The sequence below is a fragment of the Gossypium hirsutum genome, chromosome D06 (assembly GCF_007990345.1).
Source record: "Gossypium hirsutum isolate 1008001.06 chromosome D06, Gossypium_hirsutum_v2.1, whole genome shotgun sequence".
In the NCBI taxonomy this organism is placed as follows: Eukaryota; Viridiplantae; Streptophyta; class Magnoliopsida; order Malvales; family Malvaceae; genus Gossypium; species Gossypium hirsutum.
Genome location: NC_053442.1, coordinates 65,450,221 through 65,473,863, shown reverse-complemented (window position 1 = coordinate 65,473,863; position 23,643 = coordinate 65,450,221). Strand labels below are relative to the sequence as shown.

Genomic DNA, 23,643 nt, shown 5'->3' with positions numbered 1-23,643 from the left:
TTGTGAGACCGATTGACATCTTGACAAAAAACACTTTAAAAACTTCTCTCGAAGTAGCCGACCCCTTGTTACGAAACATCAAAACAACTCCAAACACTTAAAATTTGTTTGAGGTGATAGGGACATATGCACTCAAAGAAATAATTAAGGAATACAAAGCACTATTTTCTTTATAAGATTTCCTTTCCCACACCCCTCCAATTTACTATAAGAATAAACAAACTACATACATACATCAATGAAGCTTTGGTAGATTTATTGTTTTTTGAGTTGTGTTGCAGCAGCATCAATGTCTTGTTTGAGTAGATAGACTGCATTCTTGAACTCAGTGAATTCTTCTTCATTGAAACTTGGTGGGATTGTCTGGTTTTGAATTTCTTTAAAGGTTTCCCAATGTTGAATGGCTTCTTGTTCCTTTTGATCCATCATGGAAATAATAGCCTGAAAGTAACATGTTTTGCAACTAAGTTTTTTGGTCAAATTTCGGTTTTGGTCCGCCTACTATGTCAAAATTTGTGATTTTGTGTCTGAACTTTTTCTTTGAGGTTTACAAGTACAATTACAATACATATTCGAATTAACCATAATCAGAACAAAGCATGACAGAACACCCTTAGACCGGTAATTGGAATATATCTGGAGCTAAACTAGAATAGCTCTAAAGAGGACCCGCGCATTAGGAGCGAAGTCAAAAATTTATTTTAAGAGGTAAAAGTGTAATTTTATCATATTTTGAGTTATAATTTTATAATTTTTTTAGGGATTAAAAGAAAATTTTACTATTTTTGAGGGGCCAAGTCCACTGCTGTCCCCTATCTACACATCTACACCCTTACCACATAAGGTGAGATTTTAAACTTGAATAAATTTGAAAACAACTCGCACATGATTTACACAATGTGAAAATCGAACATGGGACATCAAGATCTCAAAAGCCTCGTTATAAAAGTATTCCAATTAAATATTGATATTGATTTCTTCTTCTTAAAAACACTCTTCAACTCATCACGTTGACATGATTTTCTTTCTTTTTTTTGCGATGAAAGGAATGTTTTTAAAGAAAAAAATTCACATCAACATTTTAACCGTAACAGTAACGTTATTTACTATTTAGATTAACTTATGAGTTATAACATTATAAAAGTAGATGATTAAATTATACCACATCAAAGTATAAAGACTAAATTCCAAAATTAAGCATAACAAAGGGACCAAAATGTAAATATGTCCATACAGTACTCACCCTCTAAAAAAATAATAAATAAATTGATTTGCAATGTTACCTTATAAAGAGAGAATTTTGCATCAGAAGCCTCTACTTTTGCTAAGCACTTCGAAGCCTTTTGAACATCTCCCTGCAAAGAAACGGATCAAAGATAAAGGCCAAAAATAGATTTAAATATTTGAATCCGAATCTATTATCCAAAAAATATATATACCAAATTTCGATAATGAATATCTGAATCTATTATCGACAAAAATAAAGTAGATTTAGTTCATGGATCTGAATCTACTACCGATTAATGTTTTAAAAACTGAACTGATGGTCAAACTAGTCAAGTTATAGATTTTCAATTCAATTGGTTTAACTATTCGGTTCAACCGTCAGTTTTTTGTCCCGATTTCTGATTTTTTTTTCTAGTTATGAACTATTCATTTAGAGACTGATTCAACCCTTTTGTCTGAACTAATATGTCGATCGATTTTCGGTCCAACCGGTTTGACTAATCAATCTTGTCCGATTCCAATAACACCGCTAAGGATAATAATTAAGATATTCAGATAAATAACATCTGAATTTATTAAAAAAAATTGAATATCCCTAACTATCTAAATTTGCAATAATTATAAATTAAAATTAAAGGTAGACTTATTCATGGGTCAAACAGGTTGATGCCTTGTAAGCTCAACTCAATTTGGGCCGAGCTTTGACAAGAGTTTTTGTTTTAGCTTAAGTCGAATTTAATTTCAATAATAAAAAATATGTTTTAAAAAAACAAATTTAATTATAAATATATAATATTAATATAAAAATATATTTTAAATATTTTATTTTTTTTAATAATGAAATGAATTTTGTAAATGAATTAGGCTGAAATTGAGCCTAAGCTTAAATTTTTGTTAGAATCAAGGTAGCATCTGACCCGGCTCATAAACAACTAAAAAATTATAAGGAACAAACCTTGTAGATGTACAATTCAGCAAGCAAAAATCCAATCTCACTAGCTTCATTTGAATTGGGCTTCATTTGTGCCTTTTTCTTCTTCATTGCTTTTTTCAATATTTTTATTGCTTCATCTTCTCTTCTGTTCATCTCTAGTCTTCCAAGAACTTGCTTTTGAAACCAAACAAGAAAATTCACATTTAAACTCATATCTTACACAACTTTATATTTAAATATCGATTAAGTCTTAACTCAATTAGTATAAGTATTGTTGTTAATGCAGGAAGACGTGAGTTCGAATGTATTGAAATGCATTATCTTCCTATATATCATTGTGTCAAAAAAAAAACCATAACCTGAGATTATCATTCATATGGTTTTTCGAGTTGGATTTATTTTAAGATTGACATTTAAGTTTAGGTTTTTTGAGGTTACTTGTTTGGTTTATTTTAAGTTTTTCGGATCAAGTCATTTTAGGTTTGACATTGGAGTGTAGGATTTGAGTTAGGGGCGATATTAAGAGGAGCAAGAAAAGGGTTTGGCCCCTGCAAAATAGAAAAAAAAATTCTTTAGCTCTTTTTAAATAACAAAATTTTAAATTAGTCCATTGATAAAATTGTATTTTGGCTATCGTAAATTTTTAAGTTTCAATTCTAGCCCTTTGAAAACGAAAATATTATAGATTAAACCCTAGAAAAATTGTAAAATTGATAAAATTGCATTAAGCTTTCTCAAAATTTATTATACAAATTTGGCCTAGCAAAAATTTTACAACTTCATCCCTATTTGGGGTTGTACTTGTTTGATTCATTTCGACTACAAGTCATTCTAGATCCTAGATTCTAGTCATTTCGGGCTCAAGTTCGACAGGACAAAAGGTGAAGACAAGGGGGCAGGCAATGGCATTTCCCAGTAAAATTATCTTTTTAGTCCTTTTAAAATTCATGCAGTTACAAATTAATATAATTGTAAATTTATAGTTTGCCCCCCAATTTATTATTTCATTCGTACCCCTCTAAACAATATTTTAGCTTTGACCCTGAATTTTTATGATGAAATCGAGTTAGCTTTCAAGTTCATATCAAAATCAACCATTCTAAATCACATGGCAATCTCAAATATATAATATTTTTAATTGTATCATTAAAAAAAAAACAGAAAAAAGAAGAAAAAGAACCTGAAGTTCCTTGTAATGGGGTTGTTCATTTTCAAGAAGAGTCTTTAGCTGTTCTACATCATCACCACTTTGTGTTGTTGATTGCTGCTTGCCATAATTAACCAATCTGTCCAAAGCTAGCTTTCCGCCATGGAAATGGATCTCGGTATCTTTTGCTGCCGCCGATGATCGGTTTTTTTATTGTTCCATGCACGGCTCACATATTTCCACCCAATGCAAATTCCTCCGATGATGATGAGAGGTGTCGTTGCTACAATAGCTATTGTTCTATACTTGCTTTCTTCCATGTTCATCTTCTTAGCCGAGTTCACCATACCAGACCTTAACTAGGGAAAATAATGGGTTTTTTTTCTTTTCTTTTCTTAGTTATAGAATAAAATCCCTCTAATGTCAAAGCTTAATGAAATGTTGAAGAGGATTATGAAAATGAAGTGGCCATATAAGGTGGTCAAATTATCTTGATTTCTAGCTTGCATGAAGGGGAAACACAATATGCATACATACGTAGAGAGATGTATTGTGTACCATGGTAAAATTTATGGAGTTCCTTGTACTGAGTGTTAGATCGCATTTTGCCTCCTCTACTTAAAAGATGGGCAAATTAATCATTATATATTATATCAAAAAGTAAACATGCCACGTGTACCTCATGCTGATATAAAGAAACCAGTTTTTAACCGTAAAAATGGATAAAAGTTTTAATAGAATGATCACTTTACTGTTTGATCTAATATATAGGGACTAATTAGCCTATTTTTTTAATAGACTAGACAAAATGCAATTCGACTCCTGGTACAAGGACCTCTATAGTACTTTTACTTACAATATATGTCTTTTTAAAAATATATATATATATTTGTATTATTTTACCGCACCAAAGTAGTAAGTGTCACCCATTTAACCTTGTTTGTGGTCTTTTTTAATTTCATTACTAGTGTATAAAATAAATTTTTATTAACTTTTTTTCACTAGTAGTATATTAAATATCGACTGTGTATATCAATAAATGGTTGGAGAAATGGCAGTGGACTTTTTCGAGACATTTGGACTGAGTTCAAATCTTAGAGTCATTCTTAGAGGAGGAGGGTTTTAATTAAACAATATCTCTAACTCGAACAAGATTAAAATCGGATGAAGACTTTATCATAAGCATATATATTTTTAAAATAAACAATTTATTGATTTAGAGAATCCCAAGCAATGAAAAACTAATATACATTCTTGGAATCAACTTAAGCTTAAGGGAAAACCTAAAATATTCCTTACCCTTCTCATGAGATTAGCCCTTTCTTTTTTCTTTTTTTTTCTTTTTCTTTTTTGTAACTTTATGATACAAGATTTCTTACCAAATAACTATATTTATAATTTATTTATTCATTTTTAATATTCTTGTAATTTCTAGTACATGAAAAAGATTAAAAAGTTTAATGAGAATTTCTAAATTTTTAAATTTAATTAATTCAAAATTTTAAATACATTTAAAATAGTTAATATAAATAAAAAATATTTTAATAATTTAACTTCAAGTGTGATTTCGCTATATTTTTGGCGCCTTAGAGAATTTTTACGAAAATTCTCAATTTTGCGAGAGTTAGGCTAACTTAGGCAGATTCGGAGCAAAAAAATTGCCTAACGCCGTGTAGTTAGCGAGACAAAAGGTCTAGCTCCGTAACATTTGGATTAGCAATGTGTCATCATCACATGTGGATCGAGTAACATGTTCCATTCATGCCAAATTTAAATTATTTTTTATTAAATAAACGAGTTTAATTCAGCAAGCTCAATTAATTCAATTTTTATATAAAGTGATCTCGTACGTTAAAAATGAAGCTTAGATTAAGCTCGAACTAAGTTTTAAATTTTGAATTGAGCTCAAATTTCAGCCTTTTAACCCTTTTTAATTTCTTTATTAAATAAAAAATTATATTTTTGACCCCTATTAGAAGTTAAAAATACAAAAATATAGCCCTTTTTTTTAGTTTATCAATTGCACCCCTAAGTTTATAGTTCTTGCATTTATGTCTTTTTTCCTTCTTTTTTTATGACAAAAAGGAAAATTTATTATTAGTGCATCAAATTAATAGGGTTTATAACTTAGGATATGATATTATTAGGAGAAGTGACCATGAATCTCGAGTTTTTATGAATCATAAAATAGATATAAATGATATTTTAATTATAAAAAGAAATTAAAAGGGTCATCTAGTACAAGGCTAAGAATAGTAAAGGGATAATAATAATCAAAATAAAATGGATCCATAATCAATTTATCATTATACCTTTTATTTTTGGTTTAACTTTGAATTTCATCCTTCTAATATAAGAAAACTAGGAAGTTAGTCTATATACTTTAACTTTTTATAATTTGATCCTCTTACTTTACGAAATAAGAATTTAATCCAATTGCTAGTGAACACATGAAATTGAATTGTTGATTTTGCTAATTCATTGCATTAAATTGTTGAGCTTAAATTATTGAACTATTGATTCCCATGTCATCAATTTAATGACAATGTTCAACTGTGTTACCTAATTGGACTACTTTTTCAGTTTTTGTAAAGTATAAGGATTAAGTTCTAGTAATTTAAAATAGATAGAGGGGATGAAATTCAAAATTAAACTCAAAATGTTGTCCGTTGGGCGGTCGGTTTGTAACAGCCCGATTTTGGTTCTATTCGGAACAGTGGTTTCGGGACCACAAATCCGACGAGGAAAAATGTAATGGCCTGAATTTTCAAAGGTGTCAGAACGGTGATTCGAGATCACTAAATTTGACAAATGAGTAGAAAATATTATTAATTTAGTGAGTATAAGTTAAATGTGAAGTTAGGAAAATTTTTTAAATAGTGAATAGTGCACTAGAAATAAATATTAAAATAATTAGAATTGAAAACGAGGTATTGAGACATCGGAAATTTTAAACCGAGTCATAAATATTTTTATAAATATTTATGGAGTGTTAAAAAGTTAGTATTAAAGTTTCGTCAAGAAATTTTAAAGTTCCGATAATTAATTGAACAAAAAGGACTAAATTGTAACAAATGCAAAATTATAGGAAATTATTAAATAGCTTAAATGATAAAAGGAAGAGGACTTAAAAGGAAAATAGACCCAAGGTCTATCTGGGCTGGACGGCAAAGGCATGAAATCAGGAAGAAAGTCAGGAGAATTAAGGGTAAAATTGGAATATTGCAAAATTTGCTTAATAAAGTTAGGACCAAAGTGGAATTATCTAGATTTCTCTTCATTTTCTGCATTCTCATCAGCTAAAACACCATAGAAAGGTTTCTTCAAGCTGGTTCTTCATATTTTTACTGCAGGTAAGTTCAATTCTTGATTATTTCTTGAAATTTTTGTGTTTTTGGGACTTTTACAACTAGGCCCACTTGTTGAATTCATTAGTTTTTGATTCTATGAAAGAATTTGAAAGTTGCTATGAATACATGCTGGAAGTATATGATTATTTAGCATGGAATTAGAGCTTTAAATTGTTCATATGCTGATTTTATTAAAAGAATTGAATAGAAAGTGAATGTTTGGGACCTAATAGTAAAAGAGTTTGAAGATAGAGTTATATGTGGAAATTCTGAATTTAAATAGTTGTGATACAACTTATAATGTCTAGGAAAAGTATTAATTGAGAAAATTAGATTAATTGAGGGGTTAATTGAGAAAGGACCAAATTGTATAAACTGTGAAATTTGGGGCAAAATGGAAATCAGCATTTTGCACTAAAGTAGTTTTGGACAGCAGCAGTAGTATAACTTTGAAAAATCACCAAAAATTGTGAGAATTGAATTAGAGGGTGAATAAAATATAAAATTAAAGCTTATTGAGTCTAGTTTCTTATAAAAGAAACGGTGTAAGCAATGGAATTATAAATCATGAGATATAATAGATTTTATGAGACAAGGTCAGAATGAATTCGGGTTCCCCTGTTTTGATTTTGTAAAATTATTAAAAATTGTAAAAAATTTATTATGAGTTATAATTTATATTTTTAGAATCCTTAATGAGTCTATTTTCATAAGAAACAAACGAAAACATCATCCAAATTCTGTACAACGAGATAATTAATTTTTAGTGAAGAGTGGTCGGAACTGTCAGACAACGAAACAGGGGAAAATTTAAAGAATAAACTGTACTATTTTGCTCAACAAAAAATTATGAAAATTTTATGGTAAGAAGATATGTGAGTCTAGTTTCAGGGAAAATTTACGGATCTTAATTTGGAGCTCTGTAACTCTAGATAAAAATAATTTAGTGACTCAGACTTAGACGGACAGCTTGAATTTTACATACAAGAAAATAGTGAAAGTATGAATAATGTTGTTTAAGTGTGTTATACACATTAAGGATGTGGAATGGAGAGGAGGAGGAAAATTGAGAAATATATGAATGATTTGTGTATAATTGGTCATATGCTTGATTATAATTGATAAACGATGAAATAGAAATGATGCTTATATTTGTGCATTATTGGTCATGGTTTAAGCTCATGTGTGAAAATAAAGTTTCATAGTATGCGTGTATGGTATATTCGGTATATGATTGGCATGAAATAATATCATGAATGGTTTATGAATTAATGTAATACCCCGAAAATTTCTACAGTAAGGAAAGTAAAATAATATCTCTGATATAATAAAATAAGGAAATAAAGTGCTAAAAAGGGTAATTTTGAGTTATGGCAACATTGAGAAGTATATTATGACATATTAATTCAAGAAAGGATTAAATCGCAAAAGTAAGAAAAGTTTTGTTACTCAAGAGTAAATACTCAAAAGTTGGGGGGTTAAAGTGTAAATATGAAAAATTTGAAGGATCAATAGTGTAAATATTTTAAGGGTGGAATAATCTAGAAACTAAGGAAAATGGATGGATTGGGACCAAATTGAATAGATGAATAATTATGAGGGACTAAATTATAATTTTACCAAATTAAGTGATGACTCAATGATAGAATTTTAAAAGATCTAAAGGGCAAAATGGTCAATTTGAAGAAAGAGAAATCTAGAAAATAATGATGATGTTGGAGATATTTTAGAATAAATAAATAAATAAATATTAGTTTATTAATATTTTAATTAGATTTTTAAATGATATTTTATTATTTTATTATTATCGTCATTATTAATATTATTGTTATTATATTATGAAATAAATTAAAATATGACAAATGGATGGTAATGATAAAACACATGTGTAATAATATGTAAATGTACAAATGTAATATTTATATTGTTTATTAAATAGCTATTTATTATTATTAACTATATATATATAAGATATAAAGTAAAAAAAAAAAAGAGAGAGAAAGGGAGAAGAAAGTTACAGAGAAGAAACAACAAAAATAAGGGAAAGAAAAGAACAAGGGGGAAATTAGAGAATTGAAGCTTGGAGCTTATTTTGGTAAGTCAATCAAGTCCTTTTCTTTTAATTTTGATATTTTAGAAGCTTTAGAATAAGGTTTTGATGAAACTAAGTTAACATATTGAAAGTTTATGAGTTCTCAAGTATAGTTTATGTTGAACAAAAACATGAATTAGGGACTTAATTGAATGAATTTCAAGCTAGAATTGATAAAAGGATTAAATTGAAAATTAAGCTATAAATTTTTATGTTGTAGGGACTAAATTGAGGAAAATTCGAAGTTAGGAAAATTTTCTGAAAATTTAATAGTTAAATTTGAGTTTGGATGGAATTTGAATAGAAAAGAAGTATGAATTGAGTTAGGAAAGTAAGTAAACTTAGTTAGAATTAAATTGTAAAATAAGTTATAAGAAATAGTTTTGGACAGCAGCAGTGGTCTAACTTTGAAAAATCACCAAAAATTGTGGGAATTGAATTAGAAGATGAATAAAATATGAAATTAAAGCTTATTGAGTCTAGTTTCTCATAGAAGAAATGGTGTAAGTAATGGAATTTAAAATCATGAGATATAATTAATTTTGTGAGACAAGGTCAGAATGATTTCGAGTTCCCCTGTTCTGACTTTGGAAAATCATTAAAAATTGTAAAAACATAATTATGGGATAAAATTATATGTTTAGAATATTGAATGAGTCTATTTTCAAAAGAAACAAACGAGAACGTTATTCGAATTCCGTACAATGAGATAATTAATTTTTAGTGAAGAGGGGTCAGAACTGTCGAGCAGTGAAATAGGGGAAAAATTTAAAGAATAAAATGTACTATTTTGCTGAACCAAAAATTCTGAAAATTTTATGGCAAGAATATATGTGAGTCTAGTTTCAGGGAAAATTAACGGATCTTAATTTGGATCTCTGTAGCTCGAGATATAAATAAATTAGTGACTTTGACTCAGGCGGACAGCTTGAATTTACATACAAGAAAATAGTGGTAGTATGGATAATGTTGTTTAAATGTGTTATACACATTAAGGATGTGGAATGGAGAGGAGGAGGAGGAAAAATTGGAAAATATATGAATGATTTGTGTATAATTGGTAATACGCTCGATTATAATTGATAGACGATGAAATAGAAATGATGCATATATTTTGTGCAATATTGGTCATGGTTTGAGCTCAGGTGGGAAAATAAAGTTTCATAGTACATACGTATGATATACTTAGCACGTGATTTGGCATGAAGTAATGTTATGAATGGTTTATAAATGAACTCATGTTGGTAAGTTACGTGTAAATAATACAGTAATATATTTTTATAAATTGTTAGTGATATGATTTGAATTGTGAATATGAGAAATTGTGATTTGAATGAAATGAAAATAAAGCATTAAATTGCATGAGTATGTATCGGGTATCGTAGGCCCTAATTATTATGATCATAATATTTTGAGGATATAATTGTGAAAATATAAATGTTGGAATAAAATATTTAATTTAGATGAAGTTTTATAACTCGGTTAAATACGTTTACAAGTGTATGTGTTCTGGTAATGCCTCGTACCCTATTCCGGTGTTGGATACGGGTAAGGGGTGTTACAATTAACACATGTTGGTAAGCCTGATACATGAATAAGTGTTGTGTTCATCCATGCTTATAATGCTTATGCTATATGTGTATTTGGCTGACATATTTGGTGTATATGCTTAGGCTTTGGCCAAGTAGTGGCTAGATTATGCTATGTTAAATTTATAAGTTATGCATTGAAATGGTTTATCATGTGGTTAGCCCCAAAAAGAGTTATGTTTAAATACACTAGCTTGCGACTATGGTTGAATGATATGTTTATATCTTATGTGATGTGCATAGAAAACGAGTGTGGAAAGATGATGAAATAATAAGTTCATATGGCTGAAATTTAATGATTAAGTGTTAATTTAATGAAATATATATTGTATGATGAAATGTATTTAGTGTTGAAATGAGAATAAAATAAAAATGCGAAAATCGAATAAATGATCAAATTAAGCGAAACGCCGGATTTGAGTACTTCTGATCAAGAGATAAAGTGATAAGTGGTAGCTTTAGCTACACTTATCTGATCAAGTGACAAAGTGATAAGTGGTAGCCTTAGCTACACTTATCTGATCAAGTGACAAAGTGATAAGTGGTAGCCTAGCTACACTTATCTGACCAAGGACAAGTGATAAGTGATCATACGTAAGACCATAGTTATACTATGGCAAAGTGAAAGTGAAGTACTCAATTTTCCGTAACCGTTCCTTAATTTTGATCCAGGATGGTAAGTGACAAATGGACCCAAAAGAATTAAAGCAAATGGATAAGTGGTTGTGTATTTATACCAGGATGATGTTGTTATTTAAGCTAAAGTGATATTTTCATTGCAAAATTGAGAATTTCATAAATGTGTTAATGAATGGTATAATCGATAAACGTTGAGTTAAATGGTAAATACGTATTAGTGTTAAACTTAGTGACATTGAATTGTTCGTGAATTAAATGGAAATTGCTAGTGATATGATTTAAATTGTGAGCATGAGAAATTGCGAATTGAATGAAATGGAAACGAAGCATTGAATTGCATGAGTATGTATCGGGTCTCGTAGGCCCAATTTTATTATGATTATAATGTTTTGAGGATATATTGTGAAGAGTTATAAAAGCATGTTAATAATTTTGAAAGTTTTAATTTAGATGAAATTTTATAACTCGGTTAAATACGTTCGCAAGTGTATGTGTTCTAGTAATGCCACATACCCTATTCCAGTGTCGGATACGGGTAAGGGGTGTTACACGATTGATCCCTTAACAACCAATGGTATTATTCTCATGCCTGGTTCGCATAGCCTAGCGTGCCTCGGTTGGTAGTACTTATAAGACACAAAAGATTTATTAGTATATGACGTGTGAATAATAATAGAGCTACCTGAGCTAGGAGGGACTCAAACCACCAACCAGAACCTTATAAAGCCTTTACCTACAACCACGATACCACTTGGGCTACAAGTGACCAAACCCCGACATGTGGACAATACCTTCAATTATAAATGGACCAATCATATGCCCGATAAACAACACTTCGAAAACTTATCCGAAAAGAATGGACCCATTTAACATTCCTTCATTTTTCATACTTTTTAAAGCTTAAACCCTTTTTTAATTCCCAATTCCACCACATTGTCTTTATTAATGTGACAGATAATGAACCATATGTAACAACCCGTTTTCAGTGAAATCGAAACAGTGGTTTCGGGACCACAAATCTGAATTCAAAAATTTATTTTAATATTACTTTAATATCTATAGCATGATAATATGATTTTATAAATATTTCGTTAAGAAATTTTACCATTTGTATGCTTAATTTGTGAAAAAGGACTAAATCGCAAAAGTGAAAAAGTTGTATTCTAATAGCTAAATGTGTTAAATAGCTATAGAACTTTAAAGTGGAGGTCCTTATGTGATAATTAGACCATTAAAGATGATATTGGATGAGCATGGCTTGGTAATTGAGTAATTTTTAAAGTTAGGTAAGGGTAAAATGGTAATTAGGTAATAAAAGCTAAATTAAATAAAATAACACAAATTGGCCATCCTTCTCTTTCATTTTCACCAAAAATTTCAGCAAGAAACACCATTTTTGGAGATTAAAATTTCATCCATTTGTTTCCCTTGCATGTAAGTGATTTTGGTGTTCGTTTTTAATGATTTTTATGTTTTCGAGATCGTTGTTGCTTAACCTAGCTAACTAGGGGACCAATTTGAAAAATGATTGAAAGTATAGGGTTTTTCCATGAGATAATTTTAGTTGTTCTTGAAGTTTAATGTAAGAAAATGAATCCTTGTTGTTAATTAAATAACTTTTGTTAAGTGAGTTTTAATGAAATTGTCAATTATGGGTTAAATTGAGAAATGTGTAAATTGTGTGTTAAATGTGAGAAATTGTGAAATGTATGGGCTGATATGAGCATATATGATTTTTGGCTAGGCTTGGGTATGGTGAAATTTCGTGAATTTCATTTTTACGAGCCTAAGGACTAATTTGTGAAAAGGTCAAAAGTATAGGGGTAAAATGATAATTTTTCCATAACATGAATTTTGGATTAAATTGAATGGATTGAGAATTTAATTAGTTAAATTTGATTATTTAGATCAAGAAAATCCACGTTCAGAATTAGATCAAGGCAAAGATAAAGTAGTGGATTGATCGGTCGATTTACTCCGTACTAATTCGAGGTAAGTTCATATGTTAATAAGAATTAAATTAAATGTGTTTTAAATGCTTTATTATAATTGTGATGATACGACTCCATAGAAATATTTGACGAAGTTTCGACCACGTAAGGATCCCGATTGAACCTTAGGAATAGATAAGATACAAATGACATGTCATTAGGGGTTACCGTGTTTTGGTGCTGGTCTCGTACGTCCTGCCGATAGCTGAGTTTTCAGCATGTGTTGCGATTACTTTACAGCTTATGTGAGCAGCACCGTGTAGCTATATCTTGACTGACAGCTTATGTAAGCATCGATATGAGATATGAGATAGTGGTGGTTTTGACCACGTGTTAGCACATAGTGTGTGAGATACCTGAATATCTGATAGTATTCCAAATGGTTCAACGGGCACAGTGTTATTACGAGGATTATTTGAGTTCAATACGAACCAATACAGGTATTCATGTGAAATACGGGAAGTGATTTATATTTGATACATAAATACAAGACTAACATGATTGTGGATTATGTGTTAGGCTTTGAGCCAAATGGAGTTGATTTATGTCTTAATTTTGCTTATCTAAATTGTGGATGAATGGTAAGTTGTATTTGAGTTATACGAACTTACTAAGCTTAATTGATTACTCTGTTTTATTTTTCGTGTTTTATAGTGATTTGGAAGCTCGTTCGGATTGGAAGTTGTCGGAGATTGCATCACACTATCAAACGCTTATTTTGGACTTTATGTTTTGGTTAAATGGCATGTATAAGTCATTTTGGCTAATGGTAGTCTATATGTTTTGTTGTGTATTTAGCCAATTGATTTGGCTTGAAAATGGTGTATGTTTTGTTATGTAAATGTGTGTAAATGGCCTTATGATATGTGGTGTATAGTTGCTATGTGAATGCCTTGTTTGTGAATTGATATTTTGGGTACTAAATGGTTGAGATTGAGATGTGGTATGCATGCTAAGTTTTAGGCACAATGTCTCAATTATGTGTTTGACCATTTAGGTAGAGTTTGGAAGTTTATTTGGTATGTTTTAAAGTGATCAATGGATGTGCTTATGGATATCATGTTGTATGAGTGGATATTACATGTTATAAACTTGATATTGGTTGGTTTTGGATGTCTAAATATGTCATGGTTATATGCAAATTGTTGTGTTTAGGTTGGTACCAAATTGGGTAAGAAATATGGCTTGAAAAATAACCTATTTTTGCCCACACGGGAAGAGACATGGGTGTGTGTCTCAGCCGTGCGTGACACACGGCCAGGTGACACGACCGTGTGTCCCCTGATACTTTAATAAAAATCAAGTTGGTAGCTTCACACGGCCTAGCACACGGGCGTGTGGCTTGGCCGTGTGGCACAAGTCAGTTTACCCTCTAGTTTTCACACGGTCTGACACACGGGAGTGTGAGGCCATTTTGAAGGGTACACGACCTAGCACACGGGCAGGTGGTCTGGCCGTACGACCCAAGTCAGTGAGTTACACTGGTATGGACACAAGCTGAGACACGGCCATGTATCCCCATTTCGAATTCCCACACGGCCTGGCCACATGGGCGTGTGTCCCCTGCACTTTGAAAAAATTTCTTGAGTACTCGGTTTAGTCCCAAACCACTTTTAATGTCTATTTGGAGCCTTGAGGGCTCATATTAGGGACTATATGAATGAATTTGATTGGTTTCTAAAATGAATGTGTTATGAAAATGAAATGTTGATTGTTTGATCTATAAGTCCGGGAATGTTCCGTAACACTGTTCCGGCATCGGATACGGGTTAAGGGTGTTACACCATATCTTTCAAAGTTTTAATTTCTTAGAAACGTCGGTCTTATTATTTCGTCGCTAATGATCATTAACCTCACCTCTTTCAATAATTAGTAACGATATTCCAAGAAATACCTGTCTTTACCCTTGTTTGACCACAAATATATGTTTATTTAATTTCATTTTTAATTATTTAATTTCTATTTTTTATTTTATTAGAAAAATAATTTTCACGTTGTTTATGTAAATGATCCCGCAAATTTTAGTTTGACATAAAAATAAATTTAGCACTTAATGTTTACATATTTTGTTAATCTGGCTTTTATTATTTATTTGAATTGGCTTTTGGGTTTTTAAAAAAAGTCAAATTTGATAATCAACTTTTAAAAAAAGTCTAATTATTGCTTTTTAAATGGAAATAGTAACTAAAATATTAAAATTTTTAAACGTGGCAGTCCCCAAGGCAATCCGCATGTACTTAACACTAGTATTTTTAAATTTTTATTAAATTTTATATATATTTCAATATTTTTATATTTTTTAAATTGTTTGTCAACGTGGCATATATGACAAATAGTGTCATGTTAGCATAAAGTACATTTGGACTATTACGCCAATATCATTAAAATAATTAATGTTTTAGTCATCATTTTCGTTAAAAAATGATTTGACACTTTTCGAAAGGTTAATGGCCAAATTTAAATTTAAAAAAAATAAGGGTCAAATGAACAAAAGATGCAAACATTGAAAGCTAAATTTATCATTATGCATTTCTTTTAAGGTCAACAATGTATCGACAATGTTGACAATAGTTGAGGTGCCGGAATCTTAAGTGTTTATATTCGAGTCCCACCATGATACATATAATGTGGGGATTCCAAATCCAAATTTCATTCTAATTTAGAATCCGTAATGTGGGGCCTAGTTTAGATTTGTTTTGATTTTGGTGCGAATATATTTCGATTATCTATTTGACACATGCATATAAGATGATCTATCAAAATCATGTATCAATTTAACACATGCATATAAGATGATCTATCAAAATCATGTGAACATCAATTACTAAGTCATCCATCGTTATCCTTCAATAATTAAGTGAGAATTTTTTTAAAAAGAATATATTATTGGTTAAATTGTGATTCTTCATAATCAAGTGATTAAAACCAAAAAATAATAATAATAAAGTTGGACGACTAAATTAGTAATTTTAAAAATATTATTGATTTGATTTCATTTGCTAAATGCATGGAAAACATGGATTGAATAATAATGTTTGATTTGATTTTGTTCGGGATAATAATTAATAAATTCAGTTTGAATAATCAAAAGTTATATAATTTGGAAATAAGTTCAAATATTTCATATATTTTCGTGTACTCTTCACAAATTTAGAATTTAGTCCTTATACTTTTATTTCCAAAAATTTAGTCCCTTAACTTTTCAAATTTCAAAGTTCAAGCCCAATTATTAACAATGTTAAATTTTTTTATTAATTTTGTTGGTGTAACATTTTGAAATAAAAAATATATATATCACTCGATAACAATGTAACTAGAAAAATAAAAAGTAAGGAGACTAAATTCCTAAAAGTAAAAATATAAGGACTAAATTCTAAAATTATAAAGAATATAGGAACTTATGACATATTTTAATCTTTGAATTATTATAGTTTTATTTCTTTATTGAACATATTATGGTTTTATTTATTACAACATTATGTTGTTTTTAAAATTAATTCTTAAAATAAGTGTGTTTTGAGATTATTTTTTAAAATCTATTTTTCAATGAACGTTTCGATATCCATGAGTGTCAAGATCTGATTGGTTCTGATTCTTCATAGATTTCATGCTTCTTGATCTTTGGAACACTGAAAAGTAAATATTTCGTGTCGAGCTCTCATTGTATTTAACTTAGGTATCAAAGATCAACAATGACATTGATTCGAGAATTTATTGTCCATGCCAGTCCCCCCAATTTAGAGGTCATCATGGGCCAGGTTGGGTTTGGGCCGAGCCTCAATAGAATTTTATGTCAGTTTTCAAGATTCGGGTTCGACCCAACCCCAAAAATGAGCTTAAAATTTTGTCCAAACTCAACCCGAATAAAAATGTTAAAACTCGAGCCTAGTCCACTTGTATTGATTTTTTTATATAAAAACAAATTTAAAAAATATAACACATCAGATACACTAAAAACATTAAAATAAATATTTCCCAATAAATTAAAAATAAATTTAAAAATTATTTATACTTAAATAACGCTAAGATAAGTGCAATTTAACAAGCAAATGCATCTAAAATAGTAGTAAAATTAACAATAAAACAAGAGTTATACAATATCCAAACAACAACAAAATAATAGTAATATAATAGTGAAACGATAAGAAACAATGATAAAACAACAGCAAAAAGCAACATTTTTTTTTCAAATTCGAGTTGGGCCCGGGCTAAAAAAGCTTACTCGAGCCCGGCCCGTAAATGAGCCTCGTTTTTTTACCCAAACCCTTTCATTTTTTAAATAGGCCTTCAACAGCCCGGCCCATGATGAAGCCTACTCCAATTTAATTCAAGGATGCCTTGACAGTCGACACCATGCCCTATAAAAACTCTAAATTATCTACTTTTCCATTTCAACTTCAACTTGTAGGTAAAATGCTCGCATTTAGTTTCAGCATGAACACATAGCTCCTCGAGCCATGAACAAAGAAAAATTACCACCTCATGTTACTTAATTTTGTTGTTATTAGCTATGAAATTCTATGTAGACTCTAGTAAACAAATATTATTCTTTTATTATTTTTAACGGGAAAAAATCGAACAGTTCGATCTCGACATGATCTTAAATTTGAAAAATCATATCCGTGTATCGAAAACCACTTACGGAGGACTGATTTCATAACAATATCTAGAATGCCCTCTTCAAAATCGTGTTGGACTTGCTTGCCACCTTAGTTGAAAGATGGAGACCGGAGATAACTAGTAAGGGACCTTCCAATCGATGAATAACTAGTAACAAGAGATAATGTAATTGATATGCTCTCGTTATTCCACCAATTGTTGGGTGCAGTTTTAGGAAAAAGTAACCCGTTTTAATACCGACGAAATAAACAATTGATGTCGACTTTTGCAAGCATAGGCATAGATACAATTGATGTCGATATATGTTTGGGGTTAATGGCTGCTCTTCCAACAATGCCATCTTCTGGGTTCAAACTTGCATTCTCTCATTGAGAGTGTAGTGTGCCTTACCAGTACTCCCACTTGTTAGTTAATCATAATCACTTAACATTAATGTTTAATATATATTTTTCATTTGTATAAATATATATTGTCATTGCTATTTGGGATAAAACAATATTTAGTCTCTGAAATTGGTAACTTTTTCAATTTGGTCCTATACTTTTTTTATCTACATTAGTCCTAAAACTTGATAACTTTTCCTAATTTGGTCCCTAAACTTGGATTTTATTAAGTTGTGATGATATGACATTCTTAGATTGTGCTACGTCATCACCTAAAAATTAAAAAGCATATAATCTAAAAAAATACAATAAATTATAAAAGAAATTTTTATAATATTTTCAAGTGATGACAAGGCACAATATTAGAGTGTCACGTCATCATATTTAACGAAATCTATGTTTAGAGATCAAGTTGAGAAAAGCTGCTAAGTTTTGGGACTAATGTAGACAAAAAAAAGGTTAGGGACCAAAATGAAAAAAAGTTAACAAATTCAGGGACTAAAATGTTACTTTTTCCTTATAACGACATTTTCTTTTTGGTTAAATTGTTCTAATAGTATATATATTATACTTAAGTTGTGGATTTAATCATTATACTTTGATTTGGTCACTTTCAGTCCTTGTACTTTTTAAAATTTGAAATTACAGTTCTAACCAAATAGTAGCTATTAATTCATTAAGTTATGCTATTACCAAGATCTTATGCAACAAACATATTATCACACTCGTAATGTCATGATAGTTTGTTATTTCCACATATTACTTACAAGAAAGCTAGATAATGGAACGGTTGTCATTTGCATAAAAAAATGAAATTTGAAAAGCATAAAATATAAGAATATGATCGAATTAGAGAGCATAGACTAAACCTACAACTTTACACATAGTACATGACCAATATTAGATTTTAATTGAACATATTTAACAGCAACCATTTGGGTCATGATTATATTTTAAAATTTAGACTTAAGTTGATCAATTCGAAATGTACAAAGATTAAATCTATAATTAATGCATAGTATAGGGACTAATAACAAAATTTAACTTTTTATTTAATTTCAATAAAATATTCAAAATTCACAATTTCAATTGTCATAGTTACCAAAAATTTTCATAAAGAATCACTGGAGTTGGATGAGATAGCAATGGTCACTCTTACCTTAATCAGTGGTTGAATTTGATCTTCGCCCTGAGTATGAAGTAACTTTAAAACTCGTTACCAGCATCTACCCCTTTAATAGGTCTACAGAATACGAAAAATTAATTGTTGGACTCGTTCCGATAGATACATTGAAAAATATAAAAAAAAACCCACGTAACGCCAAATGGCTACACACTATAGTTAGTAACGCCTTTAGCCCCCTCTTTTTCCCTGTTTGTGCATTACCAAAACCGTCACCACTCACCACCATCTCTTTTTCCCATTTTAAATACCCCTTCCAAATGCCCTCCCAAAACACACTCCATCCACAACTTTCTCTTGTGTTATTTCTCGTGCTCTCTTTTCAAACGCCACCATGGTGGTTCAATCCAATCTTTCGACGTTGAACCATTGTTCATCGATCGAAACACGTAAACCCGCCACCGTTCTCGACTCTATACCGTCGATAAACTTGAAAGACCCCGAATCGAAAACTCACATAATGAAAGCTTGTGAAGAATATGGGTTCTTCAAGGTGGTGAATCACAGTGTTCCAATGGAGTTTATAGCTAAACTGGAAACTCAAGCTTTGGAGTTTTTTAATCTTCCTCAATCCGAAAAAGATAAAGCTGGTCCACCAGATCCTTTTGGTTATGGTAGCAAAAGGATTGGAAGCAATGGTGATGTTGGTTGGATTGAATATCTTCTTCTCAATACCAATCCTCAAGTCACTTCTCTTAAAACCCTCACTGTTTTCCGGGAAAACCCAGAAATTTTCTGGTAAAATATTTTTTTATAGAAGCAAAAGTTTTCGGTCAAATTTCAATTTCGGTCCCTCTACTGTTCTTAAATTTTAGTTTTTATCTTCATATTTGGTATAATTTAGCTTTTCTTATAATGTCATTAATTAGTTGAAATAGTCTACACATTTAACTATTTTTTAGAATTTTCCCCTTATAAGCAAAAGTTTTGGTCAAATTTTAAATTTAGTCCTTTTATTATATTTAAATTTAATTTAATTTTTCTATTTTTATAATATCCATCGAAATAATTCATACGGTTAACCATTTCAATTTCAATTAAATTGCTAAAATAGATTTTCCCCCTTTTAATATTATAAAATACTTCTACAAGTGCAAATGCTTTGGTAAAATTTTGATTCTGGTCCCTCGACCATACTTAAATTTGAGTTTTATCTTTATACTTTGTATAACCTAGTCTTTCTATTTCTATAATACCATTATTTAGTCCAAATAGTTCCTACTATTAAATTGCTTATGTAGATTTCTTTTCTCTTCTAATATTATAAAATAAATATAAAAAGCAAAAGTTTTGGTCAAATTTTGATTTTGGTCCCTCTACTATACTTAAGTTTGATATTTATCTTTATACTTGATATAATTTAGCTTTTTTATTAGTCCAAAGAGTTGACACTGTCAACTATTTCGATGACCAGTAATATCATAACAATAGGCTATTAAATTAGAAGACTAATTTTTTAATTTGAGCATAGTAGAGGGACCAAACCTGAAATTTTACCTTTTTAAAAAAAAGACTAATTCTTTTTACTATTTTGATGGATGACGCAGGTCAGCTGTAAAGGAGTATATTGAAGCAGTGAAGGTAATGGCATTTGAAGTACTGGAACTAATAGCAGATGGTCTGAAAATTGAACCAAGGGATACATTGAGCAAGCTGTTAAAGGATGAGAATAGTGATTCATGCTTTAGGCTAAACCATTATCCACCATGCCCTGAATTACAGGCATTGAGTGGCAGAGATTTGGTTGGGTTTGGGGAACACACTGACCCTCAAATAATCTCTGTTTTAAGATCCAACAGCACATCTGGTTTGCAAATTTGTCTGAAAGATGGCGTTTGGGTTTCTGTCCCACCTGATGAAACTTCCTTTTTCATCAATGTTGGTGATGCTTTGCAGGTACACATAATATTGATGATGTCATTCTTTTTGAATTTTTTTTTATCAAAATCGGTGCTTGTTGGGACGAGAGCGGTGTGAAACTCGGTACCTTTTGAAAGAAGTGTTAGTTTTGAGTCATGCGAATGGAGAAAATAAGTGTCGAGAGAGATTTCATCCTATGACTCATCTTGGAATAGAACCAAGGTTTGACGTGTGAATCTTATTGACACCATTGGACCAAGTGGTGAAAATTTTGGCGCCTTTTAGATAAAGTCTTGTTTGTTTTGAGTTTTGTTAACGAAAAAAGAAATATTGAGAGAACTTTTATCCTGTTTAATATATGAAATAGAACCAAAGTTCGAGTCTTACTAATAATCCATTTAGTAGGTGATATTTAAGTACTATTGTTAATCTTTTTTTTTACTATATCAATACTTGTTGGATAGAATGGTAAGGAACTTGGTACCTTTTAGGCTAAGTATTTGTTTCATCCTATTTAAGATATGGTCGGACTCAATTTGGAATAGAATCAAGTTTCAAATTTTACCCTAATCTTGTACATGTAAATTTTGGGGTTTAAATCTTGCCAGATGTAATCTACTCGATTAATAATTTATGGGGTTTTTTTTTTCAGGTGATGACAAATGGGAGGTTCAAAAGTGTGAGGCATAGAGTATTGGCAAATTCACACAAATCAAGGGTTTCAATGATATACTTTGGAGGACCACCTTTAAGTGAAAAGATAGTACCTTTAACTTCACTAATGGGAAAGCAAGAAGAAAGCTTATACAAAGAATTCACATGGTGGGAATACAAGACTTCAGCATATAAGTCAAGGTTGGCTGACTATAGGCTTGGGTTGTTTGAGAAAAAAACACACCAAGTGCAAGCCATTGAATGAAACCCCCCCCCCCTTCCTTCTTAGCTTTAAAAACTTAGGGTTTTTTTCTTTTTTAATTTTGTCAAAGTTTAAAAGAAAAAAAAAGTAGTCAAAAGGTTGACTCTACTTGCCATAGGTGATAAGCAAATAGGTCTTTTGGTTTTCTTTTTTATTTTTCTTTTTCTATATTAAATGTGACAAATATCTAGCCTTCTCTACTATCAATGCAAACTTTATTAATTATATTTTGGTTCAAATATGGTATAAATCCTTGTATTCTTTATAAATTTAGAATTTAGTCTTTGTACTTTTATTTTTAGAAATTCAGTCTCTTCACTTTTCGGATTTTAAACTTCAAATCCAATTGTTAACATATTTAGTTTTTTTGTTGTTGAATTGATTGGTGTGATATTTTGAAATAAAAAAAAGTACTCAATTGGTAGCAATGTAACTAACAGAATGACGTTGTAATAAACTCAAATTTAACACAAATTTGGAATTTAGTTATTATACTTTTATTTCCAGGAATTTAATCTCTCTATTTTGCAGATTTCAAACTTCAAATCCAACTGTTAATAATGTTGTTGTTTTTTTTTTTTTGTAAAATTGGTTGGTATGACATTTTGAAATTTTAAAAAAGAATCACTTGGTAGCAAGCAATGTAACTAAAAAACTAGCATTGTATTGAACCTAAATTTAACAAAATAATTTTACGGTGTTAACAATTGGACCTAAATTTTAAAATCTAAAAAGAAAAGAAACTAAATTCCAAATTTACAAAAAAAAATATTGAGATTTATCGCATATTTCAAGCTTATATTTTTAACATATGTTGAAATGCGAAATTTAGATTTATTTGTACTAATATTTTTTAAAAATTGAATGGTAGTCAACTAGCTATCAATGTAGTGACAAATGACTTGTGTTGTTTAAATATTTGTTGATATCAAATCCCGAGTTCAAACCCTATGACAAAACATGTGATTAATTTTTGGGAGGTCTAACTAAAATCTTCAAAAAAAAAAGAGAGTTTAATAAGAATTTCTAAAAATTTTAAAGGGTTTAATTAAAATTTTCAAAACTTCCAAAGAGCTTAATTAGAATCTCTAAAAACTTTGAGGGACCTAATTAAAATTTTAAAATTTTTGACGAGCATAATAAAATTTTTTATGAGACGTTCCACAACCTGAACAACCCATTTTCTTATAAATTTCGATTAAAAAAATAATTCTCTAAATTAACATGGATAAATTTCGAGTTCATAAAGGATCATACTAATGGTGTTAGGTAAAGTACTTGTAGTTTCAAACCTCTTTTATTACAAAGATTGTCCACAAACAATATGTTGAAACTAGTTGTTTCTTTTTGGAAAGTCATTCAACATTATATATATATATATATACACACATTGTACCCAACATTGAAATGTCAAAATACAAATGTGTCTTTCAAACAAATTTTACAAATATGTCAGTGAGGATTCTGAAAAGGAAATAATGTAGCCAAAAGGATGAAGCTAAATCACTTTCATCAAGAGTTTGTTTTGACCATCTAAGCATGCTGTATTCAATTACAATCAAGTGGAGTCCATTTTTATCTCGATTCAAATTTGAAAGTTGTTATTCAAGTCACCGGGTTGTTAAAATGGTTGTTGTATAGCCTTCTCTGTTCACAATCGTCAGTTTTTTCATGAAATGGCTTTGAACGTTGTGAATCTATTAACCAAAATC

General features: G+C 30.1%; 1 protein-coding gene across 1 annotated transcript; it reads left to right on the top strand.

The window, feature by feature from the left end:
- Positions 1-19,415: 19,415 nt before the first annotated feature.
- LOC107960261 (gibberellin 2-beta-dioxygenase) lies at positions 19,416-22,181 on the top strand. Its single transcript, XM_016896568.2, has 3 exons — positions 19,416-19,893; positions 20,703-21,051; positions 21,668-22,181. Exons 1-3 carry the CDS (start codon positions 19,490-19,492, stop codon positions 21,932-21,934), a joined length of 1,020 nt encoding a protein of 339 aa, XP_016752057.1. The 5' UTR covers positions 19,416-19,489; the 3' UTR covers positions 21,935-22,181.
- Positions 22,182-23,643: the final 1,462 nt, after the last annotated feature.

What these genes read in the sequence shown, in the direction of transcription:
- LOC107960261 (XM_016896568.2), top strand. Translation starts at nt 19,490, where the DNA reads ATGGTGGTTCAATCCAATCTTTCGACGTTGAACCATTGTTCATCGATC. An exon ending in GAAAACCCAGAAATTTTCTG is followed by an intron (nt 19,894 to 20,702) that starts GTAAAATATTTT and finishes TGGATGACGCAG; the next exon opens with GTCAGCTGTAAAGGAGTATA. An exon ending in ATGTTGGTGATGCTTTGCAG is followed by an intron (nt 21,052 to 21,667) that starts GTACACATAATA and finishes TTTTTTTTTCAG; the next exon opens with GTGATGACAAATGGGAGGTT.